At 35.6% G+C, this 27,211-nt stretch overlaps 3 protein-coding genes and 1 pseudogene across 5 annotated transcripts; 2 read left to right on the forward strand and 2 right to left on the reverse strand.

Moving 5' to 3' along the window:
• Positions 1-1,833: 1,833 nt before the first annotated feature.
• LOC143618750 (putative serine/threonine protein phosphatase 2A regulatory subunit B''delta) lies at positions 1,834-5,269 on the reverse strand. Its single transcript, XM_077090845.1, has 13 exons — positions 4,893-5,269; positions 4,559-4,801; positions 4,366-4,471; positions 3,958-4,057; positions 3,674-3,779; positions 3,430-3,520; positions 3,217-3,358; positions 2,990-3,137; positions 2,807-2,916; positions 2,573-2,729; positions 2,378-2,503; positions 2,142-2,306; positions 1,834-2,041 (listed from the first exon to the last, which is right to left on the reverse strand). The coding sequence occupies exons 1-12, from the start codon at positions 5,031-5,033 to the stop codon at positions 2,166-2,168; spliced, it is 1,611 nt and encodes a 536-aa protein (XP_076946960.1). The 5' UTR covers positions 5,034-5,269; the 3' UTR covers positions 1,834-2,041; positions 2,142-2,165.
• A 1,218-nt stretch (positions 5,270-6,487) lies between these two features.
• LOC143618751 (sister chromatid cohesion 1 protein 4-like) lies at positions 6,488-14,410 on the forward strand. 2 transcript variants are annotated; one of them, XM_077090848.1, is made up of 16 exons: positions 6,488-6,900; positions 8,799-9,057; positions 9,167-9,264; positions 9,339-9,382; positions 9,456-9,532; positions 9,617-9,653; positions 9,746-10,331; positions 10,562-10,723; positions 10,810-11,802; positions 11,870-12,014; positions 12,101-12,237; positions 12,332-13,515; positions 13,594-13,627; positions 13,744-13,858; positions 13,945-14,074; positions 14,153-14,410. In XM_077090848.1, the coding sequence occupies exons 1-16, from the start codon at positions 6,777-6,779 to the stop codon at positions 14,249-14,251; spliced, it is 4,224 nt and encodes a 1,407-aa protein (XP_076946963.1). In that variant the 5' UTR covers positions 6,488-6,776; the 3' UTR covers positions 14,252-14,410. The 2 variants fall into 2 exon arrangements, with proteins under 2 accessions (XP_076946963.1, XP_076946961.1); XM_077090846.1 differs by having other exon boundaries at positions 10,804-11,802; positions 14,153-14,409.
• Positions 14,411-15,974: 1,564 nt separating this feature from the next.
• Positions 15,975-19,206, forward strand: LOC143618752 (uncharacterized). Its single transcript, XM_077090849.1, has 8 exons — positions 15,975-16,102; positions 16,500-16,523; positions 17,407-17,512; positions 17,623-17,691; positions 17,785-18,278; positions 18,349-18,610; positions 18,682-18,890; positions 18,976-19,206. Exons 1-8 carry the CDS (start codon positions 16,098-16,100, stop codon positions 19,040-19,042), a joined length of 1,236 nt encoding a protein of 411 aa, XP_076946964.1. The 5' UTR covers positions 15,975-16,097; the 3' UTR covers positions 19,043-19,206.
• A 535-nt stretch (positions 19,207-19,741) lies between these two features.
• LOC143618753 (sister chromatid cohesion 1 protein 4-like) lies at positions 19,742-27,211 on the reverse strand (annotated as a pseudogene). The gene is made up of 16 exons (XR_013151071.1): positions 26,704-27,211; positions 25,132-25,390; positions 24,914-25,015; positions 24,790-24,829; positions 24,569-24,690; positions 24,446-24,482; positions 23,784-24,357; positions 23,397-23,558; positions 22,398-23,316; positions 22,173-22,317; positions 21,950-22,086; positions 20,723-21,855; positions 20,611-20,644; positions 20,371-20,494; positions 20,153-20,282; positions 19,742-20,075 (listed from the first exon to the last, which is right to left on the reverse strand). The product of XR_013151071.1 is annotated as a sister chromatid cohesion 1 protein 4-like (transcript).

Here is a 27,211-nt window from a genome sequence, read left to right on the forward strand (position 1 = left end):
GGGTTGTAGAGCCGGACGACTCTCCCACTTCCGTTTTTTTAGCTTCCAAACTTCTTTTCTCTCGACAATACTTATTCGTATGTTTTCGTAATGTCGAGTTGGACCCTGCTTTAAGAAACTTCGAGCAATATTTGCAACGTGCCAACTCATGTGAGTCGGTCATGAGACACAAATCATAATGAACCCAAACATCGGGGCATCTTGTTGTTTCGATCACCATAACAACGTCATCATTAGTTGCCATTTGTTGTCGGTTTAAGGTTAATTGTGGTTTGGAGTATGTTTTATAGTTTTGGAAGTGGTTTAACAAGTACACAAACAAACCTTGCTATTTAGAGTAAAAAAATAACCTATTTATAGTTAAAAAACCGGTTCCAACGGTCAAAAACGGCTATATAGCCGTTGGAACCGGTTCCTAACGGCTATGATATTTAAATTTCAAAAAAAACAAGTGGAACCGGTTTTTACGTAAAAACCGGTTCCGGTTCATACCCTACCCGGTTCTTAAAAGTTAGCATATCTGGGCATCGGTACGTAAAAACCGGTTCCGGTTCATACCCTACCCGGTTCTTAAAAGTTAGCATATCTGGGCATCGGTTCGGGTCGGGAACCGAACCGGTTCTTGATTGGAACCGGTGCCATTTTACAACCCGGTGTGAAAAAACCGGTTTCGAACCGGTTCGGGTTTTCCAGTTGAACCCGATTTGTGCACCTCTACCCACAGCTGCAGGAACAGGTAGGGTACTGTACCAAGGGAGGCTTTCCTGCGGGAACAGCTGGCTTACTGCGTGTAAGGTCTTCATCTCTGAGCATGGTGGGTCCTGCGGAACCAGCTGGTCTTTGCGCAGACGTACCTCTTCAAGGTGTGTCTTGCGGGTCCAACTGGGCTTTGCGGGGACCTACCTCTTCATCTATCTCAAGAATAACTTCTTGAAAAGCTAACACGTTACCATATGGAGGATATTGACACACATCAGACTGGTTTTTAATTATCGAAACTGGCCCATTGCGCATATCTACCTAAGCAGGTTCGGATCATAGCAAATTAGCGATATATGGGTTTTGGTTGGTGGCAAGTATACAGAATTTACAGTCCAAACAATTGGGTTGAGAATTGAATATAACCGCCTAGTGGAGGAAAACTTTGAGCTGCTAGTCAAAATGAGTCCCACTAAAAGTTTGTTTTGTCGTCTGAAGAGGGTTAAATGTGAACAACTTGTGTATGCTGCTATTAATTGATCACCTTTTCGCAGGTTGCTCATTTTCAAAACAAATTTGGGAACGGGTTAATAGGTGGTGCAAATCGGATGAACATAGTTTCAATTCGTAAATAGAGGTGTTGGAACGCCAGAACGGGCTGCATCATGACATAAGATGGCTTGACATGCGCTTTTTTTAGCCTTTCGCCATTGACTACCTAAGCATAATCTAACATTTATTTAATAAAAACTATTTGTTTTATATTCGCCATTGACTACCTAAGCATAATCTAACATTTATTTAATAAAAACTATTTGTTTTATAAAAACAAACAGAATATACTAAAATGCACATAAACTGTTGGTTTTGGTAATGAAAAGCCAAACTACCAACTCAAAAGCAGAAATCTGTCTATTCTATTAACTGTATTACATACAGAAATCTCAAAATATGTCCAGGCAGTGGAAAAATGAAAATAAAAACTACATCAAAGACACAAAATTGAATCATAGCTAGTAGCCTTACCAGCCTATCACATTTAGAAAATGTTACTGCACATCTTTTTAAAGAAGTTATGATTTATGAACATAATGAAGATATGAAAGCGGTTTCTCAAAACTGGCAAAGAAAATGTTTCCAGAACACTAAAATGCTTCTAACTAAATCACCTGAGTGACCTGATCATATGCAACCCTTTTTTACAGCTGGGAGATCAAATTCTCTAACTGTTAATAACAGCAGATTAATCGCGTGGAGATTCATCGTTTCGCTTTCATCATACTTGGTGACTGGTCAAAAAACTTTGCAGCCTGCTCTTCAGCATCCCCAGGCTTCTTTAAATCTTTAAAGAATGTTTAAATTCGTCTGTGGCAAAAGATTATTTTAACTTTAAAGCATAGCTGGATACAGATGAGGATTAACTTATAATATAATATATTAACAACATTAAATACCTCAATATGCAACTAGAAGGGGGCTTCAAGAGATTCATCCAATACATCTGCACTACCATTAGAGGCATCTTCAGCATCTTCCTCCATTGAAAGCCTAATGTATTCCCTATATGCAAACCGGTCCCACTCTGTCAATGTAGGATTCTCACGTTCCTGTTCACAAAATAAAGTTTTACTCTTCTTTTTTAAATAAAAATTTTGGTTAGCAAAGATGGGTATGATACCTGACAAATGAGATTTGGATCACGACTTTCATAGGCCATAAACTTGTTAAGATTAAAGAAGATGTAGAAAACACTACCAGAAAGTTTGCTTCCTTTCAAGTCACAAAGAGTAAAATACCCCTCATCCTGCACGAATTAAACAACTTTGGTTAAGAATATATGTAAAACAAATAATATTATGAATAAAACTAATACCTTTGGTCCGACCATGTCAACTATCTGACATAATACGTCCTCAAAAAGGACAGGTTCTTGTGCTATGCATTCCATGCGATGCAACTGCTCTTCATAAAAGAATTGCATTTCATTTTTTGTCAGGACTCCATTTCCATCCAAATCTATACACTTAAACCTAATAAAAAGACAGTTATTTTGTATGTCACTGACAAAAAATAAGATATATATGCAAGTGTATCACCAATGTCATACCAGTACTCAAGGCTCGGCTCAGATGATTTGTCCTCTTCAGATAAAATGAAGTAAACAAAATCTTCATATCCCATTTTCCCTTCAACCTTACTGGTGAACTTTCTTGGAACCTAAAGGGTCAGTTTAAATTAAATGCAGATAAAAACTAATGCATATTATTATTATTATTGTTATTATCCAAACCTGAGAAAATATTCTGTCAACAATTCTGTAGGTCAATGCATGGTTGCCATATTTGATAAGGCTCTCTTTATCAATCAAAAAATCATGATCTGTGTCCAGTTCCCAAAATTTGCAATATATCACATAGAAGTGCTCGTAAGAGAAATATCTGCAGAAATATATGTTATTAATATGAAAATGGTTATATTTCACTTGTAATTGCACCGACACTTTAAAAAGAAAATTACCTCAAAACTTTGTTTATGTCCTCTTCTTCGTCTGCGTTCATCATTGCAGCAATTAACTTTCCACGTTTCAGCTCTCTCAGGGTTAGACGACCATTTCCCGCTCTATTTACGTAGTAAAATATTCTGTATATTACTGTCTCAGCTGACAATTGCAATCACATTAAAGGTTAGTAATTAATTCAATATGTTATAAATAAATGGATAAGAGTATACCATATCTCTCCTGAAATTCAGGTGTGCCTTGTAAGAACTCCAGACCGGGATGCGTTGCCAAAAGTTCACGAAGTATGGGTTTGAAATCCTCCTATTGAGATTTGCAATTTACGTTGTAACATGAATATAATATAACAAATATATAGTTTCTGGCATTTGAAATTCACATTGTAACATCGGTTTTGGAATGAAGGTTTTTGTACTCATTTTGAGACATATACAGGGTTTAAGTAAGGAGTAATACATGAGTTAGATATCTCAAATCAGGCTGCTTTAATATTGTAAATATCTGGGTAGCTACATCTTTTGTCAGCATGTTGCCATGAACCCAATAGTCAACAAATGCATCCCTGCAAAAATGTTTAAGACAAATTTAGGAAAATCAAAACGGAATGTCACAACTTCAATCATCAGCAATAGTTGCCTACAGCATATATTATTAATAACAATGTTGCAACACAATCAGTAATCATTCTAGCCTATTTATATGGATTTCCAAAAAACTGCTATTTAAAGAGAAGAATATACCTGGTGATCACGCCAGTGCCATTAACATCAATCCTTTTGAAAAGAGCAGTAGAGAAAAATGATGGCAGCTTGCAAATTTCCTTTGTAACGAGCTTGAATTCTAACCATTCAACACAAAATTAGCATAATTAAACATATTATGGTTTATGGTGCAATATGTATAGGGGCTGTTTGTTTACATCTGAATGGAACCATTCAAATGTAAACATCTGATTCATTCAGACGATTAAATCAGACTTCAGACTGTTTGGTTTCAAACAGAAAAACATCTGAATGGTTAAAATTGGGCCTGAATCATTCAGACTTGTTGTTGTTGCTGAATGGGACAGAGGCTCATTCAGATCTGACTCATTCAGATCTGAATGAACCAAACAGCAACTAAAGCCAGGTGTCTCGTAAACGCCTCACCATGCAACTGTAGTCCGTCAACATGGCCATAGAAAAACTGATTAATTCTAAATATACATCGTTCTTTTATTTCATTTGGCGGTGGACGACCATTCTGAAAGTAAAACTGCAACCATTGCATGTATTTCAGTCAAAACTAGAGCAAATTACTGCATTATTATCTTTAACTAAAAGTTGACTACTTCTAACAAACCTGAGGTATTAACTCTTTCACTGGTTCGCTAATCAATTTCAAAGGCGAACCTAAAACCGACGGGCCCGCTCTGTGTTTTGAGACACGAGGAGAGCCAGACGAACTTCTTGGCGAGAGCGGAGGCGTGCTGGCAGCTGGAAACATGGAAGGATTCGTAGAGCCAGACGTTGCCTTCGGGCTGTTAGTTGATCCAGACACATTCAACGGAACACCAGCCGTAGCATTGTTAATCAAAGACTTAACCTATATTCATAAAAAATATATCCCATGAATAATTAAACTAACTACTGTTAAAGAACCTGCCCTAATTTCACTAGATAAATAATAATAATACCAGTGAAGTGGTTTCGGGAAGCGAAAGCCATTGATCGAACAGCTTATGTGCAACATAAGAGTTTGACTTAAAAGCACAGGGGGAGACTTCATTGAGCTGTAACAATTCCGGGTCAAGACAACCGGTACAATCCACATCCATATTATTATTATTATTATTATTATCAACTCCTAAGAATTGAAACCCAGATCTCAAATTGCAATAATCAACTTTAACCCTAGTAAAGCAACTTCTTTTATAGAGTTGAATGATGATAACCCTAGCTAGTACCTGGTTGACTGCTGTTACGGTTTAGAGTGAATATAATCGAAAAGAATTGAACTTTCGAATTGGGTTAATATAATCTTGAAGAACCCAATTGGGGGTTTTCATGTATGAAGAAGACAAGTGTTCGAATATTAATCAATTTACTCATTCATTTTCATATCTATGTTTGCCACTTTTTTTATTCAAATTATTTTTTTAGTTTGTAAAACTTGTTTTGGTTTGTTTTTGTTTTAATAGGATTTTTGTGTTTGCCACATGTTCGATTATCTTAAACAACCATCGTATGATATATCTTACATGACAATTTCTCTTACTTATTATCGAATGTTCTTTATTTACTTTGATAACGATCTCCGTCTTTTATGGTAACCTTATCAATTGATCAACAATTCACACTTAATCAAACTCCTCAAAATGAAACACCAAATAACGTTACAATCGATGAGTTCGTCTTCACTATTTAATGTTTCACGAGTTCACCTTCAACTGTTTCCATTCAACTAAGTGAACAGTCAAACCACAACAACAACTATTTTTACAATATGATATTAAATAATTAGATGACAGTAGCTAAATAGCAAATTCACATGGTATTATACATATAATAACCATATGCAAATTATACCTAATAATAATGTTGCAATCAAACCATAAAAATAGTTGATCCACATGTGGCAAAGAAAATCATAATCATAACCTAAATTATGAGTTACGACGAGTTGGATCGATTATTGTCAGTGGTATACAATGATTCCTACCTGGTGCAAGTTGTATTTGTGGTCATCCTTTTATGAGTACAAAGCAACGCAATCTAAATAAATAACACATATTTATTATGTTTATCTTATATTTTTATACGTTAACATTGTTTTAGTTATTACACATGTCAGCCAAAATATCGTCTTATACTCGTGCTATCACTAATACTAACTTTAAGTTTATACCATTATTGACTTATATAACCAATAAAGTTACTGTAAAATAACCAAACTATCAAACCATAAAAACATTATCCATACCAAAACCAAAGGTGAAATGTGAAAACTAGAAACCAAGATTTGTTATGCAATTTTAAAAGATTAGATAAAATTTGATGTTGGAAACTACACTTGCATGATGACATGTAAAATAATCAATAGTTTAAAGAGCACTTAAACTAAGATCCAAAGCACATAAGCATGGGGGCAACCATATCCAACACACCCACTCTTTGACCTTCATTTCTCTTTCTCTCTCTAAAAAGTTTACTACATTCAAATCTCTTTCTTTCTTTCTTTCTTTCTTTCATTTCATAATAAAGTAATTATAGCTAAGCTACCTTCCTTCATCTCAAAACCCTCTAATTTCACTCCACACACCTATCTACACCAGCTGTTAACTCTCTTGGTCCAGCTCAAACCCATAATCTTGTAACTATTTGCATCAAGTTCTCATCTTTCTGCCAAATCTAGGGTTTTATTTGGGGATTTGTACCTGGGTACTTAAATTAGGTCAGTATTTAAATTAGATTGTGAACCAATAATTATGTGGAGTTGGGGTCCTGATTGAACCTCTGAATAAACAAAGAAATTGGGGATTTTGAAGTAAGTCTAGACTAGGGTTTGTTCAGGAAGAAGGATGTTTTATTCGCAGTTTATATTGGCGAAAAAGGGTCCGTTAGGGACGATATGGATCGCTGCGCATTTGGAGAGGAAGCTCCGCAAGAATCAAGTTGCGGATACCGATATCGGTGTCTCTGTAGGTAATATATTATTTTTCTGTAGGAATTCTGCATAAAGTTAGTGACTTTATATCATTTTTCTTGTGTTTACATATATAATTAGCTGCCTTTGTATAGTTAGTTGCTTTAAGGAAGTATTTTATGGTTTGTGGTTTGAAGCTAACACTACTTTTTAAGAAGCCCTAAAGTCCATCTCTCTCATTTCACCGAATTAACTGCAATTTGTTGGCCTATAGTGCAACAGAAACTAACCTAACCTTTTTATATATTTGTAGGTTAGACAAAAGGGTCTTTTTATTTGGGGACAAGGGTGTCCTAATTAGCTTTAAGTTCCTAGTTATTACTTGTTTCTACTTTTTAGTCTATTAGGGAGGAACTTGTAGATTCTTCTTTCCTTTTGGAAGATAACATAATACAGAACAGTTGAACCTATTGATATTAGAAGATCCAATATCGTTCATAGATGTATTTGGTGAGTTTGGCTTATTTATTGAAACCTGCCTCTGTTTAGGGAAGTATTTTATGGCTTGTGGTTTAAACTTTAAAACTAACACTACTTTTTATGAGGTTACGGATTTTCCTTTTGATACCCTAAAGTTCACGAGTTTCATCCACATCCTTTAACCGAATTAACGGCAAGCTGTTGGCCTATACTGCAAGAGAAACCAATCTTTATCTTTGTATTTTAGAGAACTGAATTAATCCTGAAGAATTATTTTTTTTACTGATGATTTATAAGGACTGCATAATCCAAAGGTTTTATACCTTTACATAGAGAATCCTCAAGTCACCATACTATCACTTGTTAATTTATCATGCTTGGCAGATTCAAGGAATTTTTTTTGGCTTATTAAAGGAAGTAATGAAGTATATTATGGCTTGTGGTTTGAAGCTAACAGTACTTTTACGAGTCTAGGAATTTTCCTTTTATAACCCCAAAGTTTATCCCCGTCCTTTAACTGAATTAACTGCAATTTGTTGGCCTTTGAACCTTTATCTTTGTAATATAGACAGGTGAGTCTTGTTTATTAGGAACCTAAGCAAGTCCCAAGTAGCTTCAGATTCTTAGTTTTTGCTGTTTGGTTTCTACATTTTTAGTCTTTTAGGGAAGAATTTATAGATTCTTCTTTCCTTTTGGAAGATAACAAAAAGCAGTACAGTCAAATCTCTTGATATTAAAAGATCCAAGATGTTCTTTCAATGTCCATTTCTGGTTAAAATGGAACTTATAGAGATACAAAGAATCCCTATGGCATAAAGATTTATCTTTTACTTACTGCTGATCATGATATACAAAGACTGCTATCTCAAAGGTTTTGTACCCTTGATTGTGAAATTACGGTGACTTTAGGATCTTGTGATTTATGTGAAATAGGTTATATATAGCAATTTTTGTAAGTTTAAAAGAGTCTGATAAGGCACTGAATCCTAAAAAAAAAAAAAAAAACTTGGACATGCAACGTTAATTGAAGTCTTGAAAAGGAAAAAAAAAGGAAATTATGCATGAAGTGTGTCTTTACATAATAGTAATATAAATGCCCCTAAATACCGACATCGGTATGTGCAGTTTACGTGTCCTGTATACAAAATAGTAATATAAATGCCCTTAAATCATATGAAGTGTGTCTTTACATAAGTGAACAGGTATCATATATTTATATGAAGGTCGATTACCTTGCTAAAGATTGACTGGGCTGAAGTGAGGCGTATATTAAAAATCTAAATTTTCTTAATTTGGAGAACAAACAATAGTGTTGATAAGTATATGGTAGAATTGTGTTTAAATCTTATATTACACTTGGGCCTTGATTGGATTTTTAAGAAGAAAAAAAAGAAATTAAGGGCTTACTAGTTACTGGATATATGTTTTAAAAAAATAAAGTGCCTCACTTGTTAATTTATTTGGTTGCTTTTGACAGATTCTATCTTATTTCCTGAGATGCCTATTGCACTGCGGTTGTCCAGTCATCTTTTGCTCGGTGTGGTCAGGATTTACTCAAAAAAGGTCAATTACCTTTTTGATGATTGCAGTGAGGCTTTGCTTAAAGTCAAACAAGCTTTTCGCTCGACTGCTGTTGACTTGCCACCTGAAGAATCTACTGCTCCATATCACTCTATTACCTTGCCAGAGACCTTTGATCTAGATGATTTTGAACTGCCTGACAGTGATCTACAGGGGTTAGTTTGTCACTATATATCTTTTCAGGGGTTACTGTTGTAAATTATAATGTAACACCTTAGCTGCTGGCTTTCATTTACCATCATTACTGATATAAATAATTTGCAGTAATTATGTTGATCAACACGTTAGTTCAAAGGACCAGATCACACTACAAGATACTATGGAGGGTGTTATTTACTCTACGTCTAAATTTGGACTTGATGGTTGGTATCCGTGATAACATATCTATTTAAGTTTATTTGCAATTCTTATTCTTTTAATTTGCTTTTGTTTATAGAGAGATTTGGTGATGTTGATGCATCTGGTTTGGACCTTGATGAGGTAAATGTCTGTCTTATAGAAGCTTTTAATATTTGAATTATCACTAAAAGGTTTTGAAAATTGGTGGAAACAGGAACTATTGGTTGAGAAGGCTGCAAGTCCTGAACTTGCTGCTGCTGCTGCTGCTGCTGCTGGTGCATCACATTCAGAGTATGTTATTGTAAATTGTATCTCTTTTTGGTTTTGTATACTTGTATTTTCATGTTCTAACATAAATACATTCTTCAATCTCAGTGATGATCCTCAGGCATCTGGTGGCATTGGAAATGAGGTTCATAGAAAAACTTTTAATTATATCCATTTTACTTTCTGATTTTGAAATTCTCATCCTCACATATAATATGATTTTTTTATATATATCAGCATTTAGATGATTACGATGGAGATAATGAACCAGTTGACTATGCTCAAGGTCCAAGTACTCCGGGACTATGGGAAGAACCAAATTTGCCCAACGTTCAGGAAACTTCTGCATGTGATGATCATCATGAACCGGAAAATCATGCCAAAACTGAATCTGTAGTGAAGGAGAATTTAGAAAATGTTTTCCCACGTGAACATCATAATCTATTTGAGTCGCATGCGAAATCACCACCTCACGTTGCGGAGACCGGGCATCATGATCTTGGTTCAACACCTTTTACAGAATTACTTTCAACTCAAGCTGTGTCTAAAGAACCTACCAAAGTGGATGCTTTACTAAATCAACATGTCAGTGACAAGCCCCCTGGATTTCCGACTGCCAATGATAAACATCAAAATCAACATGTCAGTGACATGCCCCCGGGATTTCCGACTGTCAATGATAACCATCAAAATCAGCATGTCAGTGACATGCCCCCGGGATTTCCGACTGCCAGTGATAACCATCATAATCAACATGTCAGTGACATGCCCCCGGGATTTCAGACTGCCAATGTTAACCATCAAAACTTTGTAAATCATCAAGGTATGTTAATATGTTTTGTACATAAGTTATTAATTTTTTTTTAAAATTCATCTTAAGTTTCCATATTATTGCAGGAAATCAGGACACTGGAGTTCAGACTACCAATGATAATCATGGAAATTTTATAGAATATCGAGGCATGTTATGCGTAGTTTAATCAGACCCCACTAGCTAGCTGCTTTTTAATAAGGTTGTTTAGGAGTATCATTATTTTCCTTCTATTTATGCAGGAAATCAGGAGAATACATTTCATCCAACCAGTGAATTGGAAACAAGCATTGATAAAGTCAATCATGTTGGTACTCCGCTTCTGTTTTCTCATGACAGCATGCCAGATTCTAACCTTCCTAGTCTTAGGCCATGCAATACTTTCCCCAACCATGAAACTAGTGGTAGGAAGTTGAAGTTACATATCTATATGCTTTCCAGTAATTTTAATTTAGCATCAAACTAATGTGTGATTATTTTCCAGTTGAAGGACTGCATGCAACTGAAGCATTCAATAGAAACTTTTCAGAAGCTCATCATGCTCAATTTGATCAGCACCACCAAGTCCGGGTGGATAATATAATTCAAGTAGAAAACGTCAACAACAGCTACTCTAATGACTTTTCTACCCATGTAATTCAAAGGGAGGTTCAAGCAGAGAACCTCAACAGATACGCTAATGACTTTTCTACCCCTGTAACTCAAAGGCAGGTTCAAGCAGAGAACATCAACAGATACGCTAATGACTTTTCTACCCCTGGAACTCAAAGGGAGGTTCAAGTGGAAAACATCAACAGCTATGCTAATGACTTACCTGCTCCTGAGAAACGGCTCTCTTTACCGCATTGGCTTTCAGATGTACCTAAAAGCTTTGTACCCGAAACCACACCAATTGAGAAAGACATAACATCAGGAACAAAACGCAGTTTCACTGAAAGCTCAATGACTGATCAAAGTCTGAATTTAAATGAATCTTCGGGGTTTTACAACACAAATATGCCTCCTCAGAGTTTAAACTTAAATGCATCTTCTGGTCAGAGTTTAAATATGAATCAATCTTCGGGATTTTTCACCACAAATATGTCAGCCCCGAGTATAAATATGAATCAATCTTCGGGATTTTTCCCCACAAATACGCCAACCCCGAGTATAAATATGAATCAGTCAACCCCAAGTATAAATATGAATCAGTCTTTGGGATTTTTCACCACCAATACGACAGTCCCGGGTATAAATCTGAATCAATCTTCGGGTTTCTTCCCCACCAATACGACTGTCCCTGGCATAAATTTGAACCAATCCTCGAGTTTTTTCACCACAAATACAACCGCTCAGAGTTTAAATTCAAATCAATCTTCGGGGTTTTTCAACACAAATACGACTGCTCAGAGTTCAAATTTAAATCAGTCATCAGGTCCATTCACCATAAATATGAGTGGACAACCTGTTGTGAACGATGATGATTTGTTATCTTCAATATTAGGTAAGCGCTAATCTTTTTTCAAAGTTTGAGGTAATTTATTAATTGATGATTTCTTTTTTATATAAAGTTGGAAGAAAGTCTTCAATATTAAAAATGAAACCGAGTCCTCCTGTTGCCACACAATCTACAAAACGTAGACGAGCTACTGCACCCAAAACTGGTGTTCCAAAAAGGAAGGTGCTCATGGATGATAACATGGTTTTGCATGGCGAGTATGTTCCATTTCATTCTTTGTTTTTTTATTATTAATTTGTTGTCCGCGAACACTTACAAGGTTAATTTCTCTTTTCTCAAACAGCACAATCCGTCAGCAATTGACAAACACGGAGGACATTCGGCGATTAAGAAAGAAAGCTCCTTGCACTCGTTCTGAAATTTCAATGCTGGAGAAACAGTTCTGGGAAGATGACATTTTTAGTGAACCTATATTGACTGGTGAGTTTGTTCACTAATTAATTGTGTTTTACCATATATTATAACATTTAGAATAATATTACAAATTTTTGACTGACAATGCGTTATTTTACAGGGGTGTCCACCAAATTGGCTTCTTTACACAAACAGTTATATAATCTAAGTAAAATTGTTGTCTCCCATGATGATGCTTCTTTAGAAGACCCAAAATCAATTTCCCAGATTCATGAAAAGAACACACAACTGACAGTTGGGCCAAGTGTTCCTAAAGAAAATTTCAACTTTGACCGTGTTGCACAGCCACTTGACCATGTTCCTAAAGAAAATGCCAACTTTGACCGTGCTGCACAGCCGATTGATCCTGTTCCTAAAGAAAATGTCAACTTTGACCGTGCTGCACAGCCGATTGATCCTGTTCCTAAAGAAAATGTCAACTTTGACCGTGCTGCACAGCCGATTGATCCTGTTCCTAAAGAAAATGTCACCTTTGACCCTGTTGCACAGCCGGTTGATCCTGTTCCCAAAGAAAATGTCAACTTTGACCCTGTTGCACAGTCGATTGAGTTTCCTACGGTGACAGACAACCAAACATGTGATAACACTGCAGTTAATTCAGATTATTATGGAAGTCAACCACCACAGATGGCTGCAACTGAACATGCGACAGAACCAGAACCCTTCAATTCGGCACATGATCTTTGTGGGGAGAGTACTGCAATGGAAATTGATCCAAAAAGCTTTCCGGATGCTGATGTTGGAGTTCCTGTTATGCACGCTGAGGTTGAACCACCAACACATGCTGACGTGGCCCCGAGTGATACTTTTGACGTGTCGACAGCAGTGACCGAGGTTCAGGTGGATGCCTCTCTGCAAACCAATGATCCAAATGTCAATTCAACCGAGAAAGTGGATTTACAGTCTGTTGACATGGATACAAACAGCTTTAAATCTCTTGAAAGTAACGTAACAGCTTCTGAAGCCAACATTGATGTTGCTCCTGTTAATGAAGTATCAGAAGAAAAACATGATCAAGAAGGCATTGAATATAGGAAAAACGAAGAAGAGATTGTACATGATGATGCAGCCTTAACTTCAAATGTTGAGTCTGGTATTCATAATTCGGTTTACAATGGTATATTTGGTGAAGATTTCGGAACAGGTGCAGCATATGATACGGAAACCAATCTAGTTTTGGAAAATGCTTTGTCGGATGAAAGAGAAAAACCAGGTCATGTTACCTTGGAGACTACTGAAATGAATGTAGAAGATATTCCCACTGATAACAGGGTTGATGATGATGTAAGTTAAATTCTAGTTTTTACATTGTTATAAATGAATTGTTGATACCAAATTCTTATTTTGCATTCTTTTGCGCAGGAGTTGACTCATCCTGCAGTTGAAAATAATACAGGTTTGCATTCTTACTAACGTTACACTCTTAATACATTGTGACATTAAAATGAAAATAAATGTATATATGTATCTGTATTGCATTATCATTATTTGAACGGGTGGCTTCTTGTTCAGACTTCTTAAATTTTGATGATGATGATGATGACGGGGCGGATGCTGGTGCTGATTACGGAACTGATGTGGAAGCCACACGGGTTATTGACAACAGTGGATGGTCTACCCGTACAAAGTACGTATACACATGCTAATTTTAAGCAAAGTTGTTAATGAAGTTATTGTTTTTACACTTTCTTAACGATTTACTTTGGTGGTTAGGGCTGTTGCAAAATACCTCCAAATTATGTTTGACAAAGAAGGAGAGCGCGGAAGGAACATGGTCTCTGTAAACAATCTGCTCGTTGGCAAAACACGCAAGGAAGCTTCAAGAATGTTCTTTGAAACATTGGTAAATTTTATGATATTCAACACGTATACTCCAGTGGTTATCTTTTTTTTTTAAATATTTATAAGACGCGTTTTACAGGTTCTGAAGACGAAGGATTACATCCATGTAGAGCAGGCGGATCCATTTGAAACTATAAATGTTTTCCCGCGATCAAAGCTTTTGAAATCAGACTTTTAGTGGACATTTACTAATACAACTGAAGTTGGAGGATCATTGTTAGAAGATATCTGTGTCTATCTGTTTGTTTGTTAAGTAAAGTAGTTATTTTGGTAGTTACTTTTAACCACGGGTTGGTTGTTAGAACCTATGTATTAATAATTATTATTTGTATATACGTATATAGCATTAATCGACATGCTAATTTATTAGTACTATTATGTTGTGTGCTTAACTTCTGTTTGCCACCTTTCCATGTTTATTTTGAAGTTTACCAACAGTTAGTTATTGCTGGAAGATAGCTTATATATATTTTTTTTTCTAAAGTCACGTGTCCTATTTATCCTTGTTTACTCACTACATAATATACATAGCCATCTAGGCATGATATATTTATTTGGCAACTAACTTTCTAAATCTTTTAGGAGATTAGAGTTCATAGCTATAAGAAGTAAAACTTATATCAAAATATGCTATGTGGATTAGAGCTAACATTTTTTCAAAGTACGGTATTAAGGTGTGTGTATAGTGGTGTTACTTGTCAAGTTATTGAGCGCCGAGTCTCATGATATACAAATGTGTATAATATTTAAAACTAAGATTAGCTGGTATATGAGTTAACCATTAAAAGAAAATAAGAAATATGTTATAACAGGAGTCGAGGGGCCTCCGGATAATTGTAGAGAAAGTTGAGCGGTGAGAGGGTCTTCAAACCTGAACCTACTAAAATGAACAATACCGAGAGCCTCGCCATAGGATATTGAGGGGGGGTGGTATCCCGTGACCAACTCTGGCGTAAAAGTACAATGTATGTAAGAGTAATAAGTGAGGAGTGAATGAATGTTAACCTAGTTGTTGGAAGATATTTATACTTGTGATATGGCATTAGCATTTAACTATTTCACTATGCATGCCCCATTTTCATGCAAGACATGGTGGTAGTTCTATGGTCACACCAGTATTCACGCCCTATTTTTAACTATGTTTCATATTTTTTTGTTTTTATTTATACGTCATTTGCATTTTCGAAGACGTCGTTGAGTTCTAGCTAGCATCCGTGAGTCACCTACTTGTTTACTGTGAACTGTTTAATAAAACAAAGTATATGTTAAAAATAAAAAATTATGGAGGCAGCAATTTTCAACACCATCCGAAACAAGAAACAAAATAATTACGTTTTTGGTCTAACATGTCACATATATTCAATCGTTATGCAATTACAAGAAATACATGGGCATTATAAAGCCATTACAATAAAGAATTAAAGGAGTGAAATATGCTACAATGTATACTTGTTGACTAAACTTATGATATAGACGGAGACGTGGGAAGTTGTTAAAGATGAATTAATGGATGTGTCCATCACATAAACCCATTTACCTAAAGAGCCATGATCAAACCAACTTGGTAAATTAATCCCGCCATGTTCCTGTAGATCTGTCTAAACCGTTTAACCTATTTTCACCTTTTACTAACTCAATTAACACGTTTATAATTTGATCACTGCTTTGATAATATAAGTAAATTAAACCAGATGTGATCATTTTACCAACATTTCAAATGTGTGCACATATTTTTGACACGTTGCCTAAAACAGTAAAACGTTTTTAACCCATTAGCTAAAATCACGGTAAAAAAGAAAGAAAAAGTAAACCATTGACCGACCTAAAAAACATAATGATTAACATAAATAAAAAAGAATAAATAAAGAACAAAAATAAAGTGAAACAAATATTATTATTATTATTATTGTACTTTGTTTGTAACCCCAAATAAATATCTTCTTTCTCTCTAATTTCTCTCACCGTTTTCTTATTCATATTCGCCGGAGACTCGCCTGTTCTCCGATCAAACTCCGACTTGGTTTATGAGGTATTGTTTCTTTTAATCTTTCTGCCTAGTTTATAATATTTCAGATCTGGGTTTCAATCTTTTTGATAAAAGATTGAAGCTTTCTTGATTTTTGATGATGGGTTTCAATTTTTTTGAGAAAAGATTGAAGCTTTATTGATTTTTGATGATAGGTTTTGATCTTTTTTATTAAAGATTAAAGCTTTCTTGATTTTTGGTGATTAATTTGGGTGGAAACGAAATTAGGGATTCGTAGATTTGATTTGGTATTTTATAAAAGTTTTAATCTTGTATGAATTTAGATGGTTGGTTGATCATATGCTAACTTTCTTGATTCTTTTAAATGTTTTTTGTTTATTTTATTATTATTTTGTGTATGTTTGGATCTAATTTGATATTTGGTTTTGTGTTTTTGCAGCTCGAAGGAGAAGCCCACTCTAGGGTAAGTGTTAATGTTATATTTATGATTTATTTATATATTTATTTATTTGGTTTATTTGATGTGGTATTTAACCTGATTAGAACAAGTTCAGTGATTTTTTTTGTGTTGGTTCATGTTATGGGTTGATAAAGACTTGGCTTTTTTTATTGTGTTTAATGTGATTTTCACTTTCCTCACTTATGCATAATATTCCACTCTATGTGGTCCTATTGTTAGTAACTTTTGTTTAAATATCTTTGTTTTTATTCAGAATATGACTAATCTTTTTGGGTCAAGTTATTGTTTAATTTTCCTAAACAAGATGCAATCTTGGGAGCTGTAAAAATAATTTTGTACTCTGTAAATCAATTTATGGTTTTAGTTTTGATACTCTTTAATTTAAAGAAACATTGGACACTCTTGAATGGTGGAATTGAAAAGCAAATGCTATAATGCTTTTTGTTAATTTTTCTTTTTTGAGATAAAAATTTCAAAAAATATTTAACAATTAAGATCACATGTAGAACATTTGATCTTGTCCAGAGCAAAGTGTCCACTTTACCAATTTTTTTTGTCAGATTCTAGTTAAAGTGTTACAATTTAAAAGCTAAAGGTCACTCCCTGATTTAGTAGTGGACCTGTTGTTCATAGGACTAAATATAGTTATCTATCTTTGGCATGATAGCACATAGATTTGGAGGTTGTTTATTTTACTGCGCAAGAATATATCTTTATGTTTTTTTTACTGCACTATGTTTTCTTGCATCCATCATTCCGGCTATGCAAATATTTAAGTTTAAACTGCACAAGTTTATATCTTTATGTTTCCTTGCATGCATCATTACAAACAAACACTTCACTCTTATGTTCTTTGTTATTCAATCATATTTATATGTACTTATAGTGGACAGCGGATCAAGACCCGCAAACGGAATATTGCAGCCCCTCTGGACCCTGCAGCATTTGCGGATGCAGTGGTCCAGATTTACTTGGATAATGCTGGTGATCTGGTATTATACTAAACTGTTAAAATAAAACAATCAACTTTATTATATGGTTTCATAATTTTTTTACTATAGTTAATACTTTTTACACTGATCCAACACCTACTCAATTGCAGGAACTAATTGCTAAGAGCATTGAATCTTCAGACCTTAACTTCAGCAGATATGGTGACACCTTCTTTGAGGCAAGAATCTTAACTTCATTTCTTATATTTTAGTTTGATTGATTCATGTTTTTCAGTTATAAATTGAGCACGTGTTGTACTGTTTTTCATCAGGTTGTTTTTACTGGAGGGCGTACTCAACCTGGAACAACTAAGCCTGATGAGGGGGAGCGCCATCCGTACTCTGTATTAGACTGCGAGGCGAAACGTGAACTGATTTTGCCGTCTGTAATCTACCTTCAGAAGATTTTGAGGCGAAGGCCTTTCTTAATAAAAAATCTTGAAAATGTCATGCGAAGGTTTCTTCAGTCGCTTGAGTTCTTTGAGGAGAATGAACGAGTTAAGCTGGCAATTTTCACAGCACTCGCCTTTTCCCAGAAGCTGTCTGGTCTGCCACCAGAGACCGTCTTCCAGCCGCTTCTTAAGGATAACCTAGTTGGCAAAGGGCTGGTTCTTACTTTTATAACTGATTTCTTCAAGGAATATCTGATTGATAATTCCCTTGATGATCTTATTTCCATCTTGAAACGTGGAAAAATGGAAGACAATTTGCTTGATTTCTTTCCGTCTGGGAAACGATCTGCTGAAGCTTTCTCTGAGCATTTCACGTAAGTTATCAAGTTTCTTCTTTTCTTTTTAAAAAAAGGTTAAATTTTATTTGTGATGTTGAAATTGCAGCAAGGCAGGAATGGCCTCTTTGGTTGAATATAACGACAAGAAAATCTTTGAGGTGAAGGTGAAAGAAATGAAATCTGCATTAACAACTCAGATATCGGAGGAAGCTGAGCTCTCTGAAGTGATAGAAACTGTGAAGCAACATGTTAAAGATGCTAAATTGCCAGAAATCGAGGTTGTGAGGATTCTTTGGGATGTTTTGATGGATGCTGTTCAATGGTCAGGGAAGAACCAACAACAGAATGTTAACTCCGCTCTCCGACAGGTAAACTATAACGATATCTTGCGTTATAAAAGTAGTTGTGTGGGTTTTAATTTGGTGATTTGTTTGTGCAGGTGAAACAATGGGCAAAGTTGCTCAACACGTTCTGCACAAGCGGAAAGCTTGAGCTAGAACTGCTTTACAAGGTTCAAGTTCAATGTTATGAAGATACAAAGCTAATGAAACTGTTCCCTGAAATTGTGAGGTCACTTTATGATCAAGATGTTCTTGCTGAAGACACTATACTTCATTGGTTCCGTAAAGGAACCAACCCGAAAGGAAGGTAATATAGTTTAATGTATAGTTACTTTGTAAACCCTTTAATGTTGAATGCTTGTTATATTGCTGTGTGATAATGGTGGCTGCAGGCAAAGCTTTGTGAAGGCATTGGAGCCATTTGTGAAGTGGCTGGAAGAGGCAGAAGAGGAGGAATAAACAGACAGAGTCTTGTATTTGCCTATCTTATGTTCTCTCCATAAATCAGTGTCGAAAACCTGAAATTTTCTGTCTGTACTTTCAATCTTTTTTTAATTTCTGTCATTTGTCAAAAAGTGTATGGTTGCTTGGATTGATTTTAGTAATTGATGTTTGTTGACTAATCCTATTGGAGCATGCATATGCATAGCTTTGGTTGTCTTCACTATCTTGTGATGAGCTGTTTTTAGTTGATTGGTTGGTGTCTTAAACAAGCAGCATCAGTGCACAAAAACTAGATGGTATTGTTATGAGCTTTGCAAAATTTTAGTTTATTAAATAAGCTTTAAGTTGGGCTTGTTTGGTTTTGAGTTTTTAGCAAGTCAGTCTCGAGTTGCTCATTGACTGGTGGCTTGTTATGCTCAACCTAACTCAGTGACAACATTCAAATGAGTATATATCTAAAGGACAAAAAGCTTAACTTCTTTTAATTTCTATTTTTTAAAATTTTATGCAACTATTTTTAATTTATTTATTTGTTTGCTTGATTACATTATTTTCTTTTATCATTTACTATACTTAAAAAATAATTAATGCCTAACGGGTATTAACTACCGAGCCAAGCCTAAACAAAGCTCGATCTCAACTCGTTTAAACATAGAGATATCAAGCTCAGCTCATGAATAAATGATTAATCATAAGTATTCAAAATCGGCTCGCAAAAATAAAGCATACAATAATAATAGGACTGGTAAATTAGCATATCGATTAATGCTATATACGTATATACAAATAATTATTAATACGTGGGTTCTAACAACCAAGTGGTACATAATCTACTAAACTCCATGGTTAAAAGTAACTACCAAGATAACTACTTTACTCATCTTGAGAACCAACCAAAGCATATATCTTCTAACAATGACCCATCTTCAATTGAATTAGTAAACGTCCACTAAAAGTCTGATTTCAAAAGCTTTGCTCGTGGGTAAACATTTATAGTTTCAAATGGCTCTGCCTGCTCTACATGGATGTAATCCTTCGTCTTCAGAACCTGTAAATTGCGTCTTACAAATATAAAAAAAAAACGATATCCACTTAAGTATATGTGTTGAATATCATAAAATTTACCAATGTTTCAAAGAACATTCTTGAAGCTTCCTTGCGTGTTTTGCCAACGAGCAGATTGTTTACAGAAACCATGTTCCTTCCACGCTCTCCTTCCTTGTCAAACATAATTTGGAGGTATTTTGCAACAGCCCTAACCACCAATATAAGTTGTCAACAAAGTGTAAAAACAGTAACTTTATTAACAACTTTGCTTAAGAATAACATGTGTGTATACGTACTTTGTACGGGTAGACCATCCACTGTTGTCAATAACCCGTGTGGCTTCCACATCAGTCCCGTAATCAGCACCAGCATCCGCCCCGTCATCATCATCATCATCATCATCATCAAAATTCAAGAAATCTGAACAAGAAACCACCCGTTCAAATAATGATAATGCAATGAAGACACAAATATGCATTTTTGTTCATTTTAATGTCACAATGTATTAAGAGTGTAACGTTAGTAAGAATGCAAACCTGTATTATTTTCAACTGCAGGATGAGTCAACTCCTGCGCAAAAGAATGCAAAATAAGAATTTGGTATTAATCATTCTTTTATAACAATGTAAAAACTAGAATTTAACTTACATCATCATCAACCCTGTTATTGGTGGGAATATCTTCAGCATTCATTTCAGTAGTCTCAAAGGTAACATGACCTGGTTTTTCTCTTTCATCCGACAAAGCATTTTCCAAAACTAGATTGGTTTCCGTATCATATGCTGCACCTGTTCCAAAATCTTCACCAAATATACCATTGTAAACCGAATTATGAATACCAGACTCAACATTTGAAGTTAAGGCTGCATCCTCATGTACAATCTCTTCTTCATTTTTCCTATATTCAATGCCTTCTTGATCATGTTTTTCTTCTGATACTTCATTAACAGGAGCAACATTAACGTTGGTTTCAGAAGCTGTTACGTTACTTTCAAGAGATTTAAAGCTGTTTGTATCCATGTCAGCAGACTGTAAATCCACTTTCTCGGTTGAATCCACACCTGGAGCATTGGTTTGCAGAGAAGCATCCACCTGAACCTCGGTCACTGCTGTCGACATGTCAAAAGTATCACTTTGGACCACATCAGCATGTGTTGGTGGTTCAACCTCAGCGTGCATAACAGAAACACCAACATCTGCATCCGGAAAGCTTTTTGGATCAATTTCCATTGCAGTTCTCTCCCCAAAAAGATCATGTGCCGAATTGAAGGGTTCTGGTTCTGTCACATGTTCAGTTGCAGCCATCTGTGGTGGTTGACTTGCATAATAATCTGAAATGACTGCAGTGTTATCATGTGTGCGGTTGTCTATCACCGTAGGAAACTCAACCGACTGTGCAAAAGAGTTAAAGTTGGCATTTTCTTTGGGAACAGGATCAACCGGCTGTGCAACAGGGTCAAAGGTGACATATTCTTCAGGAACAGGATCAATCGGCTGTGCAGCACGGTCAAAGGTGACATTTTCTTTAGGCACAGGATCAATCGGCTGTGCAGCACGGTCAATGTTGACATTTTCCTTAGGAACATGGTCAAATGGCTGTGCAGCAAGGTCAAAGTTGACATTTTCTTTAGGAAAAGTTTGCCCAACCTCCAGTTGTGTGTTCTTTTCATGATTCTGAGACACTAATTTTGGGTCTTCTAAAGAAGCATCATCATGGGAGACAACAATTTTACTTAGATTATATAACTGTTTGTGTAAAGAAGCCAATTTGGTGGACACCCCTGTAAAATAACGCATTGTCAGTCAAAAATTTGTAATATTATTCTAAATGTTATAATATATGGTAAAACACAATTAATTAGTGAACAAACTCACCAGTCAATATAGGTTCACTAAAAATGTCATCTTCCCAGAACTGTTTCTCCAGCATTGAAATTTCAGAACGAGTGCATGGAGCTTTCTTTCTTAATCGCCGAATGTCCTCCGTGTTTGTCAATTGCTGACGGATTGTGCTGTTTGAGAAAAGAGAAATTAACCTTGTAAGTGTTCACGGACAACAAATTAATAATAAAAAAACAAAGAATGAAATGGAACATACTCGCCATGCAAAACCATGTTATCATCCATGAGCACCTTCCTTTTTGGAACACCAGTTTTGGGTGCAGTAGCTCGTCTACGTTTTGTAGATTGTGTGGCAACAGGAGGACTCGGTTTCGTTTTTAATATTGAAGATTTCCTTCCAACTGTATACAAATAAAAATCATCATCATTTGAGAAATCCACTGAAAATATTTTTTCAAAAGAAAAAGAACAGCTTGTTTACCTAATATTGAAGACAACAAATCATCATCGTTCACAACAGATTGTCCACTCGTATTTAGGGTGAATGGACCCGACGACTGATTAAAATTTAAACTCTGAGAACTTGTATTTGTGGTGAAAAAACCCGAAGGTTGATTGAAATTTGAACTCTGAGCAGTGGTATTTGTGGTGAAAAAACCCGACGATTGATTTAAATTTAGGCTCTGAGCAGGCGTATTTGTGGAGAAAAAACTTGAAGGCTTATTCAAGTTTATATTCGGGGCTGTCGTATTTGTGGTAAAGAAACCTGATGACTGATTCGAATTTACGCTCGGTGCAGTCATATTTGTGGGGAAGAAACCAGAAGACTGATTTAAATTTATACCCGGGGCAGTTGTATTGGTGGTGAAAAACCCCGAAGATTGATTCATATTTAGACTCGGGGTCGTCGTGTTTGTAGAGTAGAAACTTGAAGATTCATTTAAATTCAGACTTTGATCAGTTATTGAGCTTTCAGTGAAACTACGTTTTGTTCCCGTTATGTCTTTCTCAATTGGTGTAGTTTCGGGTACAAAGCTTTTGGGTACATCTGAAAGCCAATGCGGTAAAGAGAGCCGCTTCTCAGGTGCAGGTAAGTCATTAGCAAAGCTGTTTTGTGTTTTCTACTTGAACATCCCTTTGAGTTACAGGGGTAGAAAAGTCATTGGCATATCTATCGATGTTCAATGCTTGAACCTGCCTTTGAGTTACACGGATAGAAAAGTCGTTAGCGTATCTGTTGATGTTCTCTGCTTGAACCTCTCTTTGAGTTACATGGGTAGAAAACTCATTAGAGTAGCTGTTGATGTTTTCTACTTGAATTACATTATCCACCCGAACATGATGGTTCTGATCAAATTGGAAGTTTCTATTCAATGCTTCAGTTGCATGCGATCCTTCAACTGGAAAATAATCACACATTAGTTTGATGTTAATTTAAGGACACTAGGAAGATTATAGATATTCAACTTCAGCTTCTTACCATTGGAATCATGGTTGGGGAAAGTATTGCATGGCCTAAGACTAGGAAGGTTAGAATCTGGCATGCTGTCATGAGAAAACAGAAGCGGAGTACCAACATGATTGACTTTATCAATGCTTGATTCCAATTCACTGGTTGGATGAAATGTATTCTCCTGATTTCCTGCATAAATAAAAGGAAAATAATGATACTCCAAAACAACCTTATTAAAGCAGCTAGCTAGTGGGGTCTAATTAAACTACGCATAACATGCCTCGATATTCTATAAAAGTTCCATGATTATCATTGGTAGTCTGAACTCCAGTGTCCTGATTTCCTGCAATAATATGGAAACTTAAGATGATTTTTTAAAAAAAAATAAGTTATGTACAAAACATATTAACATACCTTGATGTTTTACAAAGTTTTGATGGTTATCATTGGCAGTCTGAAATCCCGGGGGCATGTCATTTTGATGGTTATCATTGGCAGTCGGAAATCCCGGGGGCATGTCACTGACATGTTGATTATGATGGTTATCATTGGCAGTCTGAAATCCCAGAGGCATGTCACTGACATGCTGATTTTTATGGTTATCATTGGCAGTCTGAAATCCAGGGGGCTTGTCACTGACATGTTGATTTAGTAAAGCATCCACTTTGGTAGGTTCTTTAGACACAGCTTGAGTTGAAAGTAATTCTGTAAAAGGTGTTGAACCAAGATCATGATGCCCGGTCTCCGCAACGTGAGGTGGTGATTTCGCATGCGACTCAAATAGATTATGATGTTCACGTGGGAAAACATTTTCTAAATTCTCCTTCACTACAGATTCAGTTTTGGCATGATTTTCTGGTTCATGATGATCATCACATGCAGAAGTTTCCTGAACGCTGGGCAAATTAGGTTCTTCCCATAGTCCTGGAGTACTTGGACCTTGGGCATAGTCAACTGGTTCATTATCTCCATCGTAATCATCTAAATGCTGATATAAAAAAAACATATTTTATGTGAGGATGAGAATTTCAAAATCAGAAAGTAAAATGGATATAATTAAAAGTTTTTCTATGAACCTCATTTCCAATGCCACCAGATGCCTGAGGATCATCACTGAGATTGAAGAATGTATTTATGTTAGAGCATGAAAATACAAGTATACAAAACCAAAAAGAGAAATACAATTTACAGTAACATACTCTGAATGTGATGCACCAGCAACAGCAACAGCAGCAGCAGCAGCAGCAAGTTCAGGAGTTGCAGCCTTTAAAGCTGTTGCTGCAGCAAGTTCAGGAGTTGCAGCCTTCTCAACCAATAGTTCCTGTTTCCACCAATTTTCAATTTTAAAAATTTCAGTACCTAAATCATAGTCCATGCTCCAAATATCGCAAGATAATTTCATATATTTACAAAAATTTACCTCGTCAAGGTCCAAACCGGACGTATCACCATCACCGAATCTCTATATAAACAACGTAATAAAATAAAAGAATAAGAATTGCAAATAAACTTAAAACAGATCTCTTATTAATGAACATAGATACCAACCATCAAGTCCAAATTTAGACGTAGAGTAAATAACACCCTCCATAGTATCTTGTAGTGTGATTTGGTCCTTTGAACTGATGTGTTGATCAACATAATTACTGCAGATTATTTACATCAGCAAGCAAACATCTAAATTAGTGAAAAGCAGTAGCTAAGGTGTTATATTAAAATTGACAAGAGTAGCTCCTAAAAAGATATAGAGTGACAAACTAACCCCTGCAGATCACTGTCTGGCAGCTCAAAATCATCTAGATCAAAGGTCTCTGGCAAGGTAATTGAGTGATATGGAGCAGTAGATTCTTCAGGAGGCAAGTCAACAGCAGTGGACCGAAAAGCTTGTTTGACTTTAAGCAAAGCCTCACTGCAATCATCAAAAAGGTAATTGACCTTTTTTGAGTATATCCTAACCACACCAAGCAAAAGATGACTGGACAACCGCAGCGCAATAGGCATCTCGGGAAACAGTATTGAATCTGTCAAAACCAAGCACAATAAATTAACAAGTGAAGCAGTTTAATTCGTTAAAACAAAAATCTTGAGTGTATCCGGGATATGAAAACTAAAACGCTTGCAATATGTTAAGACACAGAACCTGCTAAAGTTTTATTTCCTACCATTTGATTTCGAACCTACAAACTGTTAAGCTTCAAATGTCTGGTGCTTCGCAAATTATTAAATGTCAGCCTGTCAGACCCAAAATCTATAGCATCTTACTTTCACACAATTCACAAGATCCTAAGGTCATCGTGTATTCACTATCAAGGGAAAAAAAACCTTTGGTGTAGCAGCCTTTATACATCATCGGCATAGTTATTAAAGCCCTCTCTACTTGCGCCTAGGCCCATTTTTATAGGCGAGGCCCAATATATGCACTTCTAGTTCCTAGGCTCTTGCTTCTCGAAGTTGACGACACCTCTACTGGTATTGATGACGGATCAAGAACAATGTTCATTTAAATCTTTACTATTTATTACTTTTTGAACTTATGGTTTTCATGTTTTAAACATTTTGGTATTTGAATTTTTTATACTTTACTTTGAACATTTTGTTGTTCAAGTTTTGGAAATACATTTAAATTTTGACTCTTTTAGAACTTTTGGTACTAATTAGATGGATATTAAATGTTATATAATAGCTTTTGTTTATTTTATATGAAGAATAGCAATATTTTTCTAAAACAATATAAATTTTAACTTTTCTTTATTGAAGTGTGTTTTTTTTCCCTTAAGCCCTGCACCTTGCGCCTAGTGCCTTTAAAGTAATTATGACCATCAGTGTAAAAAGATGAATCTTTATGTCAAAAAGATTTTTCCTATATTGGATCTTCTAATATCAATAGGTTTTTGACTGTCTTGTTTCTTAGTATCTTCCAAAAGGAAAGGGAAAGAAGAATCTACAAGTTCTTTCCTAAAAGACTAAAAAGTAGAAACGAAGAAAAGGAAAACTGAAGAGCAAAAATTAAGAAGTTGTAGCTACTTATTCCCCCATTTAAACTAGAGTCTTTTGTCTAAACTAGAAAGATAAAGATTGGTTCTCTTCTCTTGCAGTATAGGCGAACAAATTACAGTTAATTCAGTGATGAACTTTAGGGTTTCAAAAAGGAAATTCCTAAATGACCTAAACTCAAAAAATACTTCCCTTAGAGATCAGAAACTAAGCAAATGCAAGTATAAGTATCAATAAATAAGCCAAATCCACCAACTATATCAAGAAAAATAAGCTTCACTGATACAATAAATAAATTCACTAACTTTATGCAGAATTCCAACATATATATTATCATTACCTACAGAGACGCCGATATCGGTATCGGCAACTTGATTCTTTCGAAGCTTCCTCTCCGAATGCGCAGCGATCCATATCGTCCCTAACGGTCCCTTTTTCGCCAATATGAACTGAGAATAAAACATCCTTCCTTTCCTTCTTAACAAACCCTAGACTAGACTCACTTCAAAACCCCCAATTTCTTTGTATATCCAGAGGTTCAATCAGGACCCCAACTCCACATAATCATTGATTCACAACCTCCCAACAACACTCTTATGAATTGAAAACTGACCTAATTTAAGTACCCAGTACAGATCCTTGGAAACCCACCAAATACAACCCTAGATTTAGCAGAAAGATGAGAACTTGATGCAATTAGTTACAAGATTATGGATTTGAGCTACTTAATATGAGCTGTAGATACGTGTGTGGAGTGGAATTAGAGAATGCAAGTAAGTTTTAGAGAGAGAGAATATGATAAAGGTCAAAGAGTGGGTGTGTTGGTCTTTGAACAGTTGATTTTGAGT

Source organism: Bidens hawaiensis, unplaced genomic scaffold (genome assembly GCF_021521415.1).
Source record: "Bidens hawaiensis isolate Kalapana, Puna unplaced genomic scaffold, B.hawaiensis_p1.1 tig00002338_1, whole genome shotgun sequence".
In the NCBI taxonomy this organism is placed as follows: domain Eukaryota; kingdom Viridiplantae; phylum Streptophyta; class Magnoliopsida; order Asterales; family Asteraceae; genus Bidens; species Bidens hawaiensis.

What these genes read in the sequence shown, in the direction of transcription:
- LOC143618752 (XM_077090849.1), top strand. An exon ending in TGGATAATGCTGGTGATCTG is followed by an intron (nt 17,513 to 17,622) that starts GTATTATACTAA and finishes ACTCAATTGCAG; the next exon opens with GAACTAATTGCTAAGAGCAT. An exon ending in ATGGTGACACCTTCTTTGAG is followed by an intron (nt 17,692 to 17,784) that starts GCAAGAATCTTA and finishes GTTTTTCATCAG; the next exon opens with GTTGTTTTTACTGGAGGGCG.
- LOC143618750 (XM_077090845.1), bottom strand. Translation starts at nt 5,033, where the DNA reads ATGGATGTGGATTGTACCGGTTGTCTTGACCCGGAATTGTTACAGCTC. An exon ending in TGACGGACTACAGTTGCATG is followed by an intron (nt 4,058 to 4,365) that starts GTGAGGCGTTTA and finishes TTGAATGGTTAG; the next exon opens with AATTCAAGCTCGTTACAAAG. An exon ending in ATCCAAATCTCATTTGTCAG is followed by an intron (nt 2,307 to 2,377) that starts GTATCATACCCA and finishes TTTTGTGAACAG; the next exon opens with GAACGTGAGAATCCTACATT.
- LOC143618751 (XM_077090846.1), top strand. Translation starts at nt 6,777, where the DNA reads ATGTTTTATTCGCAGTTTATATTGGCGAAAAAGGGTCCGTTAGGGACG. An exon ending in CGATATCGGTGTCTCTGTAG is followed by an intron (nt 6,901 to 8,798) that starts GTAATATATTAT and finishes TGCTTTTGACAG; the next exon opens with ATTCTATCTTATTTCCTGAG. An exon ending in TAGTGAACCTATATTGACTG is followed by an intron (nt 12,238 to 12,331) that starts GTGAGTTTGTTC and finishes GTTATTTTACAG; the next exon opens with GGGTGTCCACCAAATTGGCT.